At 38.9% G+C, this 14,906-nt stretch overlaps 1 protein-coding gene across 1 annotated transcript in view; it reads right to left on the reverse strand.

The window, feature by feature from the left end:
• Positions 1 to 14,906, reverse strand: part of LMBRD1 (LMBR1 domain containing 1) — a 112,004-nt gene that overhangs the window by 71,295 nt on the left and 25,803 nt on the right. Inside the window, exons 4-5 of the mRNA XM_070584845.1 lie at positions 8,919 to 9,016; positions 5,550 to 5,617 (exon numbers count right to left, since the gene is read on the reverse strand). Of these exons, the coding sequence (XP_070440946.1) occupies positions 5,550 to 5,617; positions 8,919 to 9,016 (166 nt within the window). The remainder of the gene's footprint in view (positions 1 to 5,549; positions 5,618 to 8,918; positions 9,017 to 14,906) is intronic.

Genomic DNA, 14,906 nt, shown 5'->3' on the forward strand with positions numbered 1-14,906 from the left:
GATAGTCACTCTATTATCCAGCTCAGAAACAAGAAGACATTCAGGTCACAGGCTGGTATCCCTTAGATTTTAATGTACAGGACTGTAAGAAGGAACTCGAATACTACCTCCTTTCCAACCTAATTTTAACACTAAGCAAAGCAGTAAAACCAACCCTCTTTTGTAAAGAGGAGATAATTAATGAGCTCAACAATATGTTACGTAATGTGCTCTGATAATGTATGCATGCAAAACAAAGTCATCATTCTAATTTTTTTTTTTATTTTAAAAGACTTTACTGCTTGGTACTATTGATATTTTTATTCTTATAAAAAGACAAATCATCAGAGCATATCAGGAAGTTATTTAAATTTCTAACTATTTGCACTGACATCAGTTCACTACATTCTTCTTAATCTTGGAGACATTTCTCACCACTTTTTTTTTATTTTTTTTTTCTTCTTCTCCCCAAAGCCCCCCAGTACAGAGATGTATATTCCACTTGTAGCTCCTTTCGTTCTTGAGGCATGTGGGACACCACCTCAGCACAGCTTGATGAGTGGTGCCATGTCCACACCCAGGATACGAAACGGCGAAACCCTGGGCCACCGAAGTGGAGTGCAGGAACCTAACCATTTGGCCACAGGGTCGGCCCCTCTCACTACTTTTAAAGAGAAAAGCGATTAGTCACAGGGACACAGCAATGAATGTAAAAAGTTCATTCACTGTTGTGCTGGCTGTAAAATCAAAAACAAAGAAAAGCTGTAAGATGGAATCAAAAAATTAAAAAATAACTCTTTCCTACTATACTTCTATAATATTAACTTTTTACCATTTGAACAAAAATACAAACCAAGCAAGAAAAAACTACTATATAATATCCCTCTATTTTATTTGGACAGAGTTTTTTCCAGGTATATAGATATTTATATTTTGAAAAGTATATTTTGAACTTGTTGGGAATAACCAGTTCTGTGAGTATGGGAAAAAACTCATACAAAATATCATCTATAGTGCTATTAAAATAGAAATATGTACTACAAATATCTAAAAATAGCATTGATACCTAGAATATTCTGTATCTATGTCACTTCTAGGTAATCAAAAGTTCTATCCAGTGGTAGAAGAAAATTAACCAATTCCTGCTCTTGATGACATTTTCAGGTTCAAACTCCTAAGCAGAGCTCTTTAGCAGTTCAGATATTTAACAAAGAGTAACACCAGAGGAAACTTTATATGATCAAAAAAAATTTTTTTTTAAGTTAAATGGCCCAAACTACTTACTGTCAGAACGACTTCAGAATACCACTTACTTTGAAGAGATCCAGCAGAACTAACACGTTAGTGCTTAACCATTGTTTTAGGGAGGAGCTGGAGGGACTAACGAGAGCACAAACCCAAACCAGCTTCCTCAGCTACCTGCCACCAGGATCGTCTAATCTAAGAAACAGACGTAAAATATTTTCACATAAACTAAGAGAATAAGAGAAACATCCAAAGCAGAATTCAAAAGAGTTACAACTAAATACGTTTATGTGTCCTCAGCAATACTATTTAAAACATTTAACAACCAGTATGGCACAGGCACTAACCAACCGGCACAGATGCTGGCCTTTCTTCTGGAACACCCTCCTGGACCAGCTGTTCCCTCTCAGTGGGATAGGTTCGTGGGGGGATGGGGAGGGGGAGAGACTCAGAAGGAGGAGCAGCAGCTGACAGGCATTTCAACTTTCTTACAACGAGGAGGGGCAAACCAATGTTCACCGGCCAGATATCAGCCTCTAGACAAAGACCTACAACGAGAAAGGATACTTCCTAACAGATGCAGAGGCAGCGGACGTCAGAGCAGGTGGAATATAGATGTATCAGTTTTGATGAGGAGGCAGCAGCTAATTAGATTATGAGACATTCACTAAATGGTGACAGTACTAAAGTAACCGAGAGTGAGAGTGTAATAAGATTCCGGTAGTAGAAAGGTACAGATATTTTCTTAATCTCAATCCCTCTCAAAAAAATGAATACAGAGAACCTCAGCTTTCAAAGACACACAATACTAGATCAAGACAGGAGCTGGAGTTTTGTAAAATTATAAATTTCCCTTATACTCTTGAAAATAGTAAAACTGAAAAACCTCTTCGCAAAAAAATTTTACGCCCAATCTGATTCACCGAATTAGCTTAATACAGATGATTTCTTCACGCAGAGACAAAGAAAAGGCGAACAAATTTCAGTAGATGTGAAACTGAAATGATGAATTCAGCACAAGTGAAAGTAAGATTTTCCTACACTCAATCATCAAGTCATCTTTATCTTCCAAATAGCTTATCTGTTTCTTCCTCTCTGCTCCGTTTGTAACCACTCCAGTTCAGACCCTCATCTCTCACCCGAACTATTACAATGTTACCTAACTGGTCTTCCTAGCTACCATTTACATTGCACTCCTCCAACCCAACTCCTAAATGTCCCTTTCAATGCACCCTTCCCAGCGTTCTAACTCTTACAACAAACTCAACACATGCTTACTTTCATGCATTCACACACACAAATATGCGCACATCTTCACTGTCTTTCAATTACTCAGCAGGATAAAACTCAAAATTTCTTAAACACTATATATAAGACCCAGAGTCTACCTACCTGGCTGATGTCATGGCCTGTCACTTGCCCACACAAACATTTGAAACATCATACTTTTTTTTACTGAGGGGGTAGGGTTTAAATTCACATTTTACTTTTTAGCTCATTCTTCACATATCCCATGCTAACTTCAGCCTCCAGTTACTATATGTTATGGACTCAACTGTGTCCCCCTAAAAATTCATATGTTGAAGCCCTAACCCCCCAGTGTGATGGTATTTGGGAACAGGGCCTTTAGGGAGGTAATCCAGGTTAAACAAAGCCCTAAGGGGGGAAGCCCTAACAGGATGGGATTGGTGTCCTTATAAGAGGAAAACACCAAGGTCTCTCTCCCCCAAGAGGAAGAGACACCAGAGGTCTCTCTCCCTCTCCCCCTGCTAGCTTGAAGAAAAGGCCACGTGAGAACCCAGTGAGAAGGCAGCCATCTACAAGCCAAGAAGAGAGCCCTCACCAGAAACCAAACTTGCTGACACTGTGGTCATGGACTTCTAGCCTCCAGAACTGTGAGAAAATAAGTGTCCACTGTTTAAGCTACCCTGTCTGTGGTATTTTGTTATGGCAGCCCAAGGAGAATAATACAGATTTTGGCTCCATGAAGTGAGTTGCTACTGTAACAAACACCTAAAAATGTGAATGAGGCTTTAGAACTCAGTGATGGGCAGAGGTGGGAAGACCTGTGAGGTACATGCCAAAAAAGCCTAGGTTGCCAGCTTCCCATCTCCCTCAGCACGAACAGCCTAGGCTGCCCCGGGACACGTGGCAGCTGTGGCCACGGCTGGCCATGGCTCCAGCTCTGCCGGCTTCGTTCACTCCACTCTGCCGCACTCATTTCCTCACTTTGTCTCGAACATGCGAGACACCTTGCTGCCTCAGGGCTGCTCGTGCGCTCTGCCCCCACATAGATTCACGGCTCCCTCGCCTCCTTCAAATGTCTTCTTAAACACTGTCCTCTCACCAGTGCCCGCCCTAAAAGATCACGCCCCAACACGACCTATTTTTGTTTGTTTTCTTTCTCTGCCCCTCCCTACTCCTGAATGTACACTCCATGAGGAAAAGGAGCTATCTTTTCTCTGAACTGCAGCTTCACAGCAGCGTGTACAGTGTCTGGAACATAACAGACACACAATAAATATGCATAAAATAGTGACTGCTACATTGTTCAAAATGTCTGGTCAAACTTCACTTCCTGTATTGTCAAGAAACCACTCGCTTCACTTTTAATACACTGCTTCTAAATAAATATCATCTGGAGAATCAGTTCAAGCTTATTAAAATAGAGCAAAATGTCTCTAAATGAGGACTGAAGGTGATCTGCTGTGGAAAGAACCAGGAAACTTCAGAATAAACGTCAGGAGCCCTTTGTGTAGGACAAATATTCTGAGGATCTGTGCTTTTTATTGATGGTTCTTGTCAGGCTCTGAATCAGGAGCTGGCAAACTACTGACTACCTGTGTTTTAAATAAAGTTTTATTGGGACTCAGTCGTGTCCTTTTGTTCATGAATTGTCTACCACTACGTTAGAGCTGCAAGAGGAGAGCTGAGCAGTTGCCACAGAGGCCGCACGGGTCTCTAACCTAAAATACCATCTGCCCTTTAAGAAAAGGCTGTTGATCTCTGTTCTAGATAATTTAGGTTTACAGAAAAGGGACCTCCACATTAACAAAGCAAATTCTCACAACTAGATATGGCTTTTTAAAAGGCCAAAAAAAAAGACTTTAAACTATATATTCTATAGCTAAAATAAATAGTAAAACCACTAAAAGATGTCCTTTCAACAATTACTCTTTTTCATGACACATCAAGGCAGGCAAAGAGAACCGGAAATATGCCTTTACTAAAGAACATATGCATTCTAAGAATACCTAGAACTACAAAAAGTTACTAATTTTATTCCCATCACAAATTGTATTCAATAAATGAAATTTTTATTTATTGAAATTTTTGAGACAAAATTATAAATAGAAACTTTAAAAAACTTACTAGCACCTCATATATTTTCTAACATAAAAAAACAAAACAGGGGCTGGCCCCGTGGCCGAGTGGTTAAGTTCACGTGCTCCACTGCAGGCAGCCCAGTGTTTCGTTGGTTCGAGTCCTGGGCGCAGACATGGCACTGCTCATCAAACCATGCTGAGGCAGCGTCCCACATGCCACAACTAGAAGGACCCACAACAAAGAATATACAACTGTGTACCGGGGGACTTTGGGGAGAAAAAGGAAAAAAGTAAAATCTTAAAAAAAAAAATTAAAAAATCAAGACCTATCTTAACAAGGATAAATGTCTTCCATTAACAAAGACAAATGTTTTCCAAACAGAAAAATTTAAAAGTATTAAAAATGTGCAAAATTTTATTAATATTAGTATAAAAACTTAAGGAAGAATTAAGGAACTCACTGACAAATATTAATTCAAAGATTTAAAGAAGGATGCATCAAATCTGAAAAGATGCACAGACAAGGATTTTCATCAAAGTGTTGTTTATAAAAATGGAAAAACTACAAATTATGGAAAAACTACAAATTATAAATGTCCAAATAGTGATCACTGGATCATATAAATTGTTGCATCCTAAAAAGGGAATGCATTATAGACAAAATGAATGGATCTGCATTTACTATCCTGAAGACATGCCCACAATTTGTCAACAAGTAGATTCCCAAGAATCATCTAAAACAGGATCACACTTGTGTAAAATGACAACACTGAGGGCACATGCTGGGGAGGGGCACTTGCACATAGCTGAGCTCATGTCTAGACAGAACAGAGACCAGAAGGTCAACTGTGGTTACTCCTTAGTGGTGACACAAAGAGTGGTCTGTTCTTTTTTACACTCTGTTTTTGCTTTCCTAAATTTTTCTGGGTGAGTCTTTATTATTATTATTATTAAAATAATACTATTTCCATTTTCAGGGGGGAAAAAATAAAGACTTACCCGACTAAGAGAAGAAGTGCACAGATCACAGCAAACCCCACGGTATATTTGAGGGCCGTTTTAACTTGCTGGATGCCAAGGGAAAAAAAGCACACCATTCAGTAAGCCCTTTAAAATATAAAATACTCTTGCTTTAGTGTAACAGTACTTTCACATCAAACGTACATTTATAGTCAACCGTGTAAAGTTTCCCTGGTTGAAAAAAACCTCAAAATTGAAAGAAAAATAATGCATATGCCACATCTTAAGTATCTCTGCAAACTACACTAGATTTTAACATCTTTTCAGTGGTTAGACTTTGTGAAAAGCAGTAGACCTAACGCATAATCAATTCTCTAGTGGGCAGCTTTAGTAAAATTATCAGAATATTTAATAAAATATCCTCCAGAACAGGGAGCAATCAGAATCTACAATGTCCCTATCCCAATTCACCAAAATGGACCATTACAACAACTGCAATAAACATTTAATACACATATGTATGTCTATGTATATATGTATGTATATATTTATATATAAAACCTAATATGCATTTATATAAAATACATAAAGCACATTACATAGCATAAAAAACACATATATAAAAATATATAAAACAGGTACCATGCCAGGGCTGTTCTAAGAACCTCCCATGTTAACATATTTAATTCTCCTGACAGCCCTGAGATGGGTGTTCTCATCCCTACTTTAGAGACGAGGAAGCTGAGGCCCAGAGAGGTAAATAATTTGCCCTAAGTCACATACGTGGTAAGTGATGAAACAAGGACTTTAAAGGAAATCAAGTCTTTAAAGTCTATGCTTTGCTTGTGTCACCGACTAATTGCCCTGAGGAACCCAAGGGTGGGTTTGGAAGCATTTAACTGTTTTTCCAAATTGTTTTTTTTCCCTTTTGTAATGTTAAGGAGATGCGATCACCAACCACCCTGAACCAGACCAGGCCTCAGCAGAGAGCTGTGCTTATGCCCTTTGCCTGATTTTTAACGGGAAGATCTCTCCAGGAGGAGCGAAGGCCTTATTACCATAACCTACAGTGTTTGTGGAAGCATGTTTCCTAACGAGCCTGTGGAAGCGAATACCACCTCTCCCTTTTACATATTCATTGCCCATCCAAAATAAACGTCCCTGCTTCCCTTTGTTCAGGGAGGCCATGACTTGGAACTGATTCCGTGTGGTCTCCTATTTGCCACAAATATACTTTACTTTGTGAGACAACTACTTCTGGTGGAGTCTTTTTTCAAAAAAAAAAAAGATTGGTCCTGAGCTAATATCTGTTGTTAATCTTCCTTTTTCACTGTTCTCGCCAAAGCACCCCAGTACATAGTTGTATACTCTAGCTGTGAGTGCCTCTGGCTGTGCTGTGTGGGACGCCGCCTCAGCATGACCTGATGAGCAGTGCCATGTCCACACCCAGGATCCGAACCGGCGAAACCCTGGCCAACGAAGCAGAGCACAAGAACTTAACCACTAGGTCATGGGGCCAGCCCCTGGTGGAGTCGTATTTAACTCACCAGGAGGCGAACCCACTGTGATTTCAGTAACGCTTGGTGCCCATAATGTAATCCAAAACTAAAGAACAACACAAATAGAACATTCTAAATATGGATAGAAAAGTTAATCTCAAAGAAAAAGTTAAATCAGTGAGAAAAAACATTAGTTGTCCTCTCAACCTAATAAAGTCTCTAAAAATCACCTTTTAAAATTGAAATTTATTACTATTCATAGGACAAATTCTTGTTCAAAAAGGAGTTAAGATAGTCTTTAGGTTGGGACCGACCCCGTGGCCGAGTGGTTAAGTTCACTCTCTCCACTTCCGTGGCCCAGGGTTTGACCGGTTGGGATCCTGGGCATGGACATGGCACCGCCCATCAGGCCACGCTGAGGCGGCATCCCACATGCCACAACTAGAAGGACCCACAACTAAAAAACAAAATACACCTATGTAACACAGGGCTTTGGGGAGAAAAAGGAAAATAAAATCTTAAAAAGAAAGATCGTCTTTAGGAACAAGCTTACAGAGAAGGCACGGAGGGTCTTAAGATAAACCAGAGGGCAGGGAGAGCACAGGAGAGCACGAGGAGCACGCACCTCGCTTTCCTTAACAGGGGATTTGGAACCAGCCACCTTACCTTACATACTTCGGGTTTTCAAATATAGAGTCACATGGCATCTGCAAATGATAATTTTGACTTTCTCTCTAAGTATTTAAACATCTTAGTTTTTTCTCTAACAAATTATACCGACTACCACTCTGGGAATCATTTAAAATATTGTTGATGTACTTGCTCCTGATCCTAATGCCAATGCTTTAAGGTTTTAAGCATGATTAAGCATAATGACGGCTGCTGAGTGAATATATTTGCTTTTGTATTTAAATACAAAACATAAACAAGGTACAAAACAAATTCTTGTAACTCAATAAAAAGACAAAAGACACTCCTTTTATGCTGCATTTTTTTTCCCTTAAATCAGGAAAAAAAGTTCAGTTTTGGCAAATAGCTTTCAAACACAATTTGTTCTTTGACCTATTAAATTACTATATATTAACAGACATGCTGATTCTAAACCACCCATGCAATCTAGAGATAGGCCCAACTCAGTTACACCATATTAATGTATTTGTAAGATACCCTTGAATTCTATTTGCCACTATTTCAGTTAAGATTTTTGTACCAATACTTCAGGGATAGTGGTCTGCAGTTTGGGACGTGCACGTATGCTAGATATCTACCAGGTTTTTGTATCAGTGTTATCCTGGATTAGTTAGCAGGTGTCCCTTCGTTACGCCCCAGAACAGGGGCGCATGCAGCCCACCTCCTGTCTTACTGGATCACATCATGCTCATTAAGCATGGTCTCCAGCTACTTTCACAGTACAACAGCAGAGCTGAAAAGGTAAGACAGACTATATGCCTGAAAAGCCTAAAATACTTAATACCTGGCCTTTTACAGAAAAAAGTCTGCCCATCCCTGTCTATAACAATAGTCACAAGTCATATGTGGCGATCAAGCACTCGAAATATAGCTAGTTCAAACTGAGATGTGCCTTAAGTGTAAAATATACTCTAAATTTCAAAGACTTAGTGTGAAAAAGAAATACAATATCTCATTAATAATATGTTTTGACTCTATTTGAAATGGTCATACTTGGGACATATCGAATACAACGTATGATTAAAAATAATTTAAACTGTTCCTTTTACTTATTTGAATGCGGCTACTAGAAAATTCAAAATTTCACGTGGCTCTCATTTTATTTCTATTAGACAACACTGCACTAGAGTAAATTCAAACAGAGTCAGGTCATTCTTTGAAAAAGGAGGAAATAATCTTTCTCCCTCTAAACTGAGACCTCTAAAACAAAGATACTTACAGTACATTTACCAGTATCATCATCATCCTTTTCTTCATAATAGAAGTAGACAAAAGGGATCCAGAAGAACACACAGAATAATATAACAGAGTATAAGGCTGTGGAAAGAAATAATAAACTGAGTTTTACTAAATACATATGAACTTAGTAATTGTTTTCTAGATACGTGTGTGTATATATATATACATATACATATATATATACTCACATACCAAATTCAATCCCCTATCTGACCCCTAAACCCGTAACTCTATGTGTATACGCAATATGCAAATCAGCCTTTTCTGACCCCTGTCCCAAGAAATCAATAGAACTATTAGATAACAAATCACAATTCCAGTTAACCATGGGGCAATTTTAGCAATAATGATAATGTGTCAATAACAATTGTGGCGGCTAACCTCTGAGCTCTTACTCACCAAAGCTCTCAGAACCTCCACGAACCACTGCATTTAAATGAACTTTAACTTTTGCATTCCTTCCAATGCAAAATCAAGTACAGTTGACACAACATTTGCCAGTCACTCAAGTTAAAGTAACAGCTATAATTGATACTGTCCTTTTGATATAAATATTTCCCCCAATCGAAGTTTAAAATATGCAGTGTTACGAAACTAGTCTTATACAAATCAAGACAGAGAAAACCTAAGAACAATAAAATTAGATTAAAAGTTAACCGATAAGAATTACTATTTATCTACTTTAAAATAATGTTAGATTTGAGATACTTTCAACCAGTAGTTAATCAAAATATTTAATTCAATATAGAACTTAAAATTTGAACAGCCAAAGATATTTAACAATAAAAACAGCATAAACAACTTTTGAGAGTTAACAAAGCTACCTCAGAAACTTGCTTTTAAAATCTTCTGTGTATTTACATTTATTTGCATATACATAAGTTCATGGAAAATAATACATAAACATATAATTATGTAAAGCAGTCACAGGATGATAATCATACTCCATTTGAAAAAGAAAGCATTTGTTAGTAACGTATAATGAAACTTCAATCACTTATGCTGTTGGAAGGAATAATAATATGAGTTATGTAATTTTTAAACATGATCTTAATACTTGCTGGTACTACCTCATTTATCTAGAGACCACCTATAAAACAGCCACCACTAAATGCAACATAGCTAAAAAACTCAGAGGAAACAGGACCCTAAGTAACCAATAGAAAGGTCAGAGGTAATTTATTCTGAGTAATCACAAAATGACTGTCGGCAAACTGAATTTTGGCACTACAGATATTTAATGAAATTTCTGCAGTCTTTTAGTATTATGAGAAACTAATAATACAGCAAATCTTGAAGGGCAACGACTACTGGTGACAAACCAGAGAGTAATTAGTATTATCTATTACAAATTTAAGAACCATGCAAGTAAGCATATATGCAAAACAGTAACCAAAATAAGTATTCTAACAGCTTTAAAAAATAAACATAAAAGAGATAGGACTAGCAATCACCCTAACACCAGATCAATATTAGATTAGTCAAATAATGAGGCGAGAACAGAAAAAGCCCTGAGTCAGCACAGCAGCCTCCAGTGGGCTGACAGCCACATGCCAAAACCTCCACTAACGTCCACTAACCGACAGGTGCAGCAAGGTCCGGCCTCAGCCTCGGCATGGTGCCTGTGCCTACTATTTGGTGACCTTGGGCTTTAGAAAGCCAAAGAGCCTAATGACTATTTCCTAAACATTACTGGTATTCCTGATCTTGCTATCACTGTAACTGTGTAAGTTATCATCACATCAATTAGCACAACAAGGTATAAAATTAATTCCTATAACTCAAAACACAAATAGCCCATTTTTTAAAATGGACAACAGACAGATACTCCACCATAGAAGATACACAAAATGGCCAATAAGCACATTTAAAAAGGTGATTTTCATCATCAGTCATCAGGAAGATGCAAACTAAACCACAATGAGATAATATAGACTAGTCCACTAGAATGGCTAAAATTAAACTGACATTACCAAGTGTTGACAAGAATGTGAACAACTGACATTCTGTACTTTGCTGGAGGGAGTGTAAAATGGCAGAACACTGTAGAAAACTGCAGCAGTTTCTTCCCAAGTTAACCCAACACCTACCATACGGCCTGACAATTCTATCCCTCTAGCAGGGCAGTGCAACATACGCAAAGCGTTTCTGCCCTGAGAAGCCTGCCTGACTTGCAGAGCCCAGGGCTTTGATTGTGCACTCATGGCACAGGTGCATTGGCCTGAGTGACCCGCTATGACAGACCCCGAGAAGGAAAGAGGTGTTGTCCTTGTCCATAGATCATATGTTTTACACACACACTCTACACATGCTGGTACTGCATGGTTCCGTATTCAGCTGTGCAAAACCACCTTGTCAATTAATGACACACGCAACATCCAGGGCTCGGCTCCCAGGAGTAGGTCAAAGCTCAGCCACACAAGCAGGCCTTCCTGAAGCTATGTGGGAGTGGAGCAACACCAAGTCCGCTGCATTAACGTTTTCACACAAGAATGTTCACAGCAACATCACTCACTGTGATCAAAAACTGGAAATGACCCAAGTGTCCATCCAGAGGCAAACAGATAAGCAAACTGGGGGTATGTTCACAGAAAAGACTACTACACAGCAAGAAAGAAGAACCAGCTACACATCACGGACAAGGACGATTCTCACAGGCCTCACACTGAACAAAACAAGCCCAGACAAAACAGCACATTTCCTATGACTGAACTTAAGGAAGTTCTAGACCTGGCAAAGCTAAGCTATTATGATGGGAATAAAAAAAATGGTTGGGGCAGCTAGTGACTGTAAAGAGATGTGAGGGTGTCTGGCAAGCAGAACTGTCATATGTGAGGTAGGAACACCTAGAAAAAGACAGCTTCTAGGAGTCAACACCTGGAGGAAGGCAGTAGGGCACAGAGACAACGCTGGAGAGACTGGACCTCACCCCCTTGGCAGTCTGTGACTCGGAAGAGGTGGAGCACAACTGCTCCACACCTTTGTTTCCTGACAACACACTCTCAACCACCCGCTGGTCACCTGACTGCTCTTTCTCAGTGTCCTTCGTGAAGACTTCTTCCTTTAGCCATAAATGTTAAACTGTAAAGTTGGAATTAAATTAACATTTTTGTGTGTTTCAGATCAGTTTTAATGTCAAGTTGGGCTTATATATCTGTAAATGAAAAAAAAAGTGTCGTTACCACTATCATGAGACAGCTTCTTTTAAAGTTCTACTTCAAACCGATAGCTATTTTCAAAGTAAAATTAACTCCAACAGTGATGGCACTCCCATATCCTGATATCTTGATAAAGTATGCTTTTACTTGTAAATGTTTTTGTTAAAAGATTGCGACTAGCAAGTAAAAGATAAACTATTTGGTTTAATAGTCCCACTAATATCAAAGAAAACATATTTAGAAAAAATTTTACCTCGTGTCCACAAAAATTGGCAAAAATTAATCTTTTAAAACAACTTATCAAGAACTAGCAAAAACAAGTGAACAGAGAGCCATCAACTCTTAAAAAGCCAGGGACAAAATTACATAATAATTCTTATGATTTCTTAATATACACAAAGCCAAACAATCTACCTTTAAAAAACTGTGTATCATTAAATTATAACTTACATGAAAATTAACCTAGATAAATTAGGATTTCAGATTTTTAGATATTTTTTATTCCTCTCAGCTACCAATGAAAGCACTAAGACAAAGACTAACTTAGTCAATATTGTAATGGTATAATTAATCACTACAAAGCTTTTTGTCTTAGAGGGTCAAAGTATAAAGATATTCTGGGAACCCTGAAAGACTTCTAAAATTACCCCATTTACCCAGCTGAAGACACCTGGGGTCAGGACCGCTAACTGCATACCCAACACCCATGTTCCTTCCAGCTGGCATTCCTCTCCTCCCCTGCTTCTTGCCTAAAATGGACACATGACAGCTTAAACACCAGCCACCATTTTGGACTCTGTGGCGACATTAAGATGGAAATCATGTACTAAGGATGGAGAGCAGAGAAGAAATGTGCTTTGGACCCTCATGATGCCATGACGCCACCATACCAGCCCCAGACAGCCTATTTGCAGACTTATTTTCAGTGAGACTGGAAAACCACTTTACTATTTAAAGCACGTATTTCCAATCTGTTAGTAGCAGCCAGGTCTAATTCCTGAAAGAAAATTTGGTACAAGAAATGGGGGAACCCAAACATTCACTCCTGAGCTATTCTGAGCCCTTGGTGGTCCTGCCTACGAGGGGTGAATGGAATAGATCTCAATTAACTTTTGCCACTGAACACGGTAACATCCTGAGGAGCCACAGAATTCCCTGGGTTCCAGACATACTTCCGCTTGCCTTCACTGGGCAGTGGCAACCCCACTTCCCCTAATGATCTGCATCAACCACTCCAGCCAACACGCTATTGTTGCCTGTGCACTCAACGGAATCAGGAGACCAAAATGGTCAGGTAGAAATCACACCTCCTAACTCAGACTACTGATTCATCCTTGCTGGAAGTACTCCCACATGGCTATACGAAGGATTGTAAACCAGCAAAGCTCAGCTGCAAGGTAAGACGGAAAAGCTGTTGTGAGTAGTTCATTAGGAATAACTGTACAAAGTGCCGTGCTCACTTCTCTCCCTTAGTTATCAGTAACACGTACACAGATTATGGGAGAAAGAGGACCACACAGTGCTCACTGATCCACAGCACTCTCTCAAATACAGAGACAGCACTTCTCAACTCATTTTAGGAAGCTAGCAGAGTCTTGATACTCAAACCTGACAAAAATAATAAAATTACAGGGCAGGCTCATCTCTGAATCGATGTCAAAAAGAATCCTAAACAAGACAGCAGCAAATCAAACCCAGCAAAAGATATAAAAACAAACCAAAAAAGGCATCATCATGACCAATCTGGGTTTATCCTAGGAATGCAAAGTTGGTTTAAGAATCATCTATATGTAGCACACCTCTTGAAAGAACTAGCCAAAAAAGAAAAACAAACAAACAAAAAAAACCAACTCCCATGGTGATCTCCCCTGATAAAACGCATTCAAGTCAACAAGTACCCACTGTGCACGTGCCAGCATCATTCTAAGGGTCACAAATGCAGCTAAATCAGAGCTCAGAAGTCCCTGTTCTCAGAAGGCTAGTTCTAGCGGGGAAAGACATAACATTTAGAGTCACTGTATAAACTGCACAGTACATAAAAAAAAAACAAAAAAACAAATAAACTAATAGAAAAAGCCACTTCAAGCAGAAAGCTGAAAAAGCCAATAAATTGAAAAAGACATGCAACTTCATTTCCAAATAACTGAAATGCAGATTAGTGAACTATCATTTCACACTCGCCAGACTGGCAAAAACTAAAAACACCCGGCAATAGCAAAGTTAGGGATACACAGCAACCAGCAGGCTTATGTTCTTCTAAGGCAAGTTAAATTGGTACAAACACTTAGAAAAATAATTTGTCACTATGAAGAATGTTGAAGACGCACATAACTTATGACCCATCAACTCCATGTACGTATCTCACACATACAACAGGAAAAGTGCAGACACGTTCATCGCACAGTTTTTAATATCAAAACATCCAAACGTCCAGACTGATTAACACATGGTATAATCACACACAATAAAAATAAACTACACTTCATGCAATAAATAACATGTATGAATCTCAGGAACATACAGTTGAATGAAAACAAGCAAGTAATTTCATACAAAGTTCAAGAAAATGTAGAGTTAAATAAGGATACAGCACGGTAAAACTGTAAGAAAAGGAAGACTACATCTAGCACGGTGGCTACTTCTAGGGTGAGGGGAAAAGACGGCATCAGGGAAAGGCACAAGGGACTTCCACTTCACACCTCACACGCTTCAGAAACATTTTGCAAGTATAAAAGTACCATATGTCGAGTAAACGTCAAAGCTGTCACTGTTTGCAAGAGCGCTGTGGCAGGCAGCCTCTAAAACGGCTC

Source organism: Equus przewalskii, chromosome 19, assembly GCF_037783145.1.
Source record: "Equus przewalskii isolate Varuska chromosome 19, EquPr2, whole genome shotgun sequence".
Classification (NCBI taxonomy): domain Eukaryota; kingdom Metazoa; phylum Chordata; class Mammalia; order Perissodactyla; family Equidae; genus Equus; species Equus przewalskii.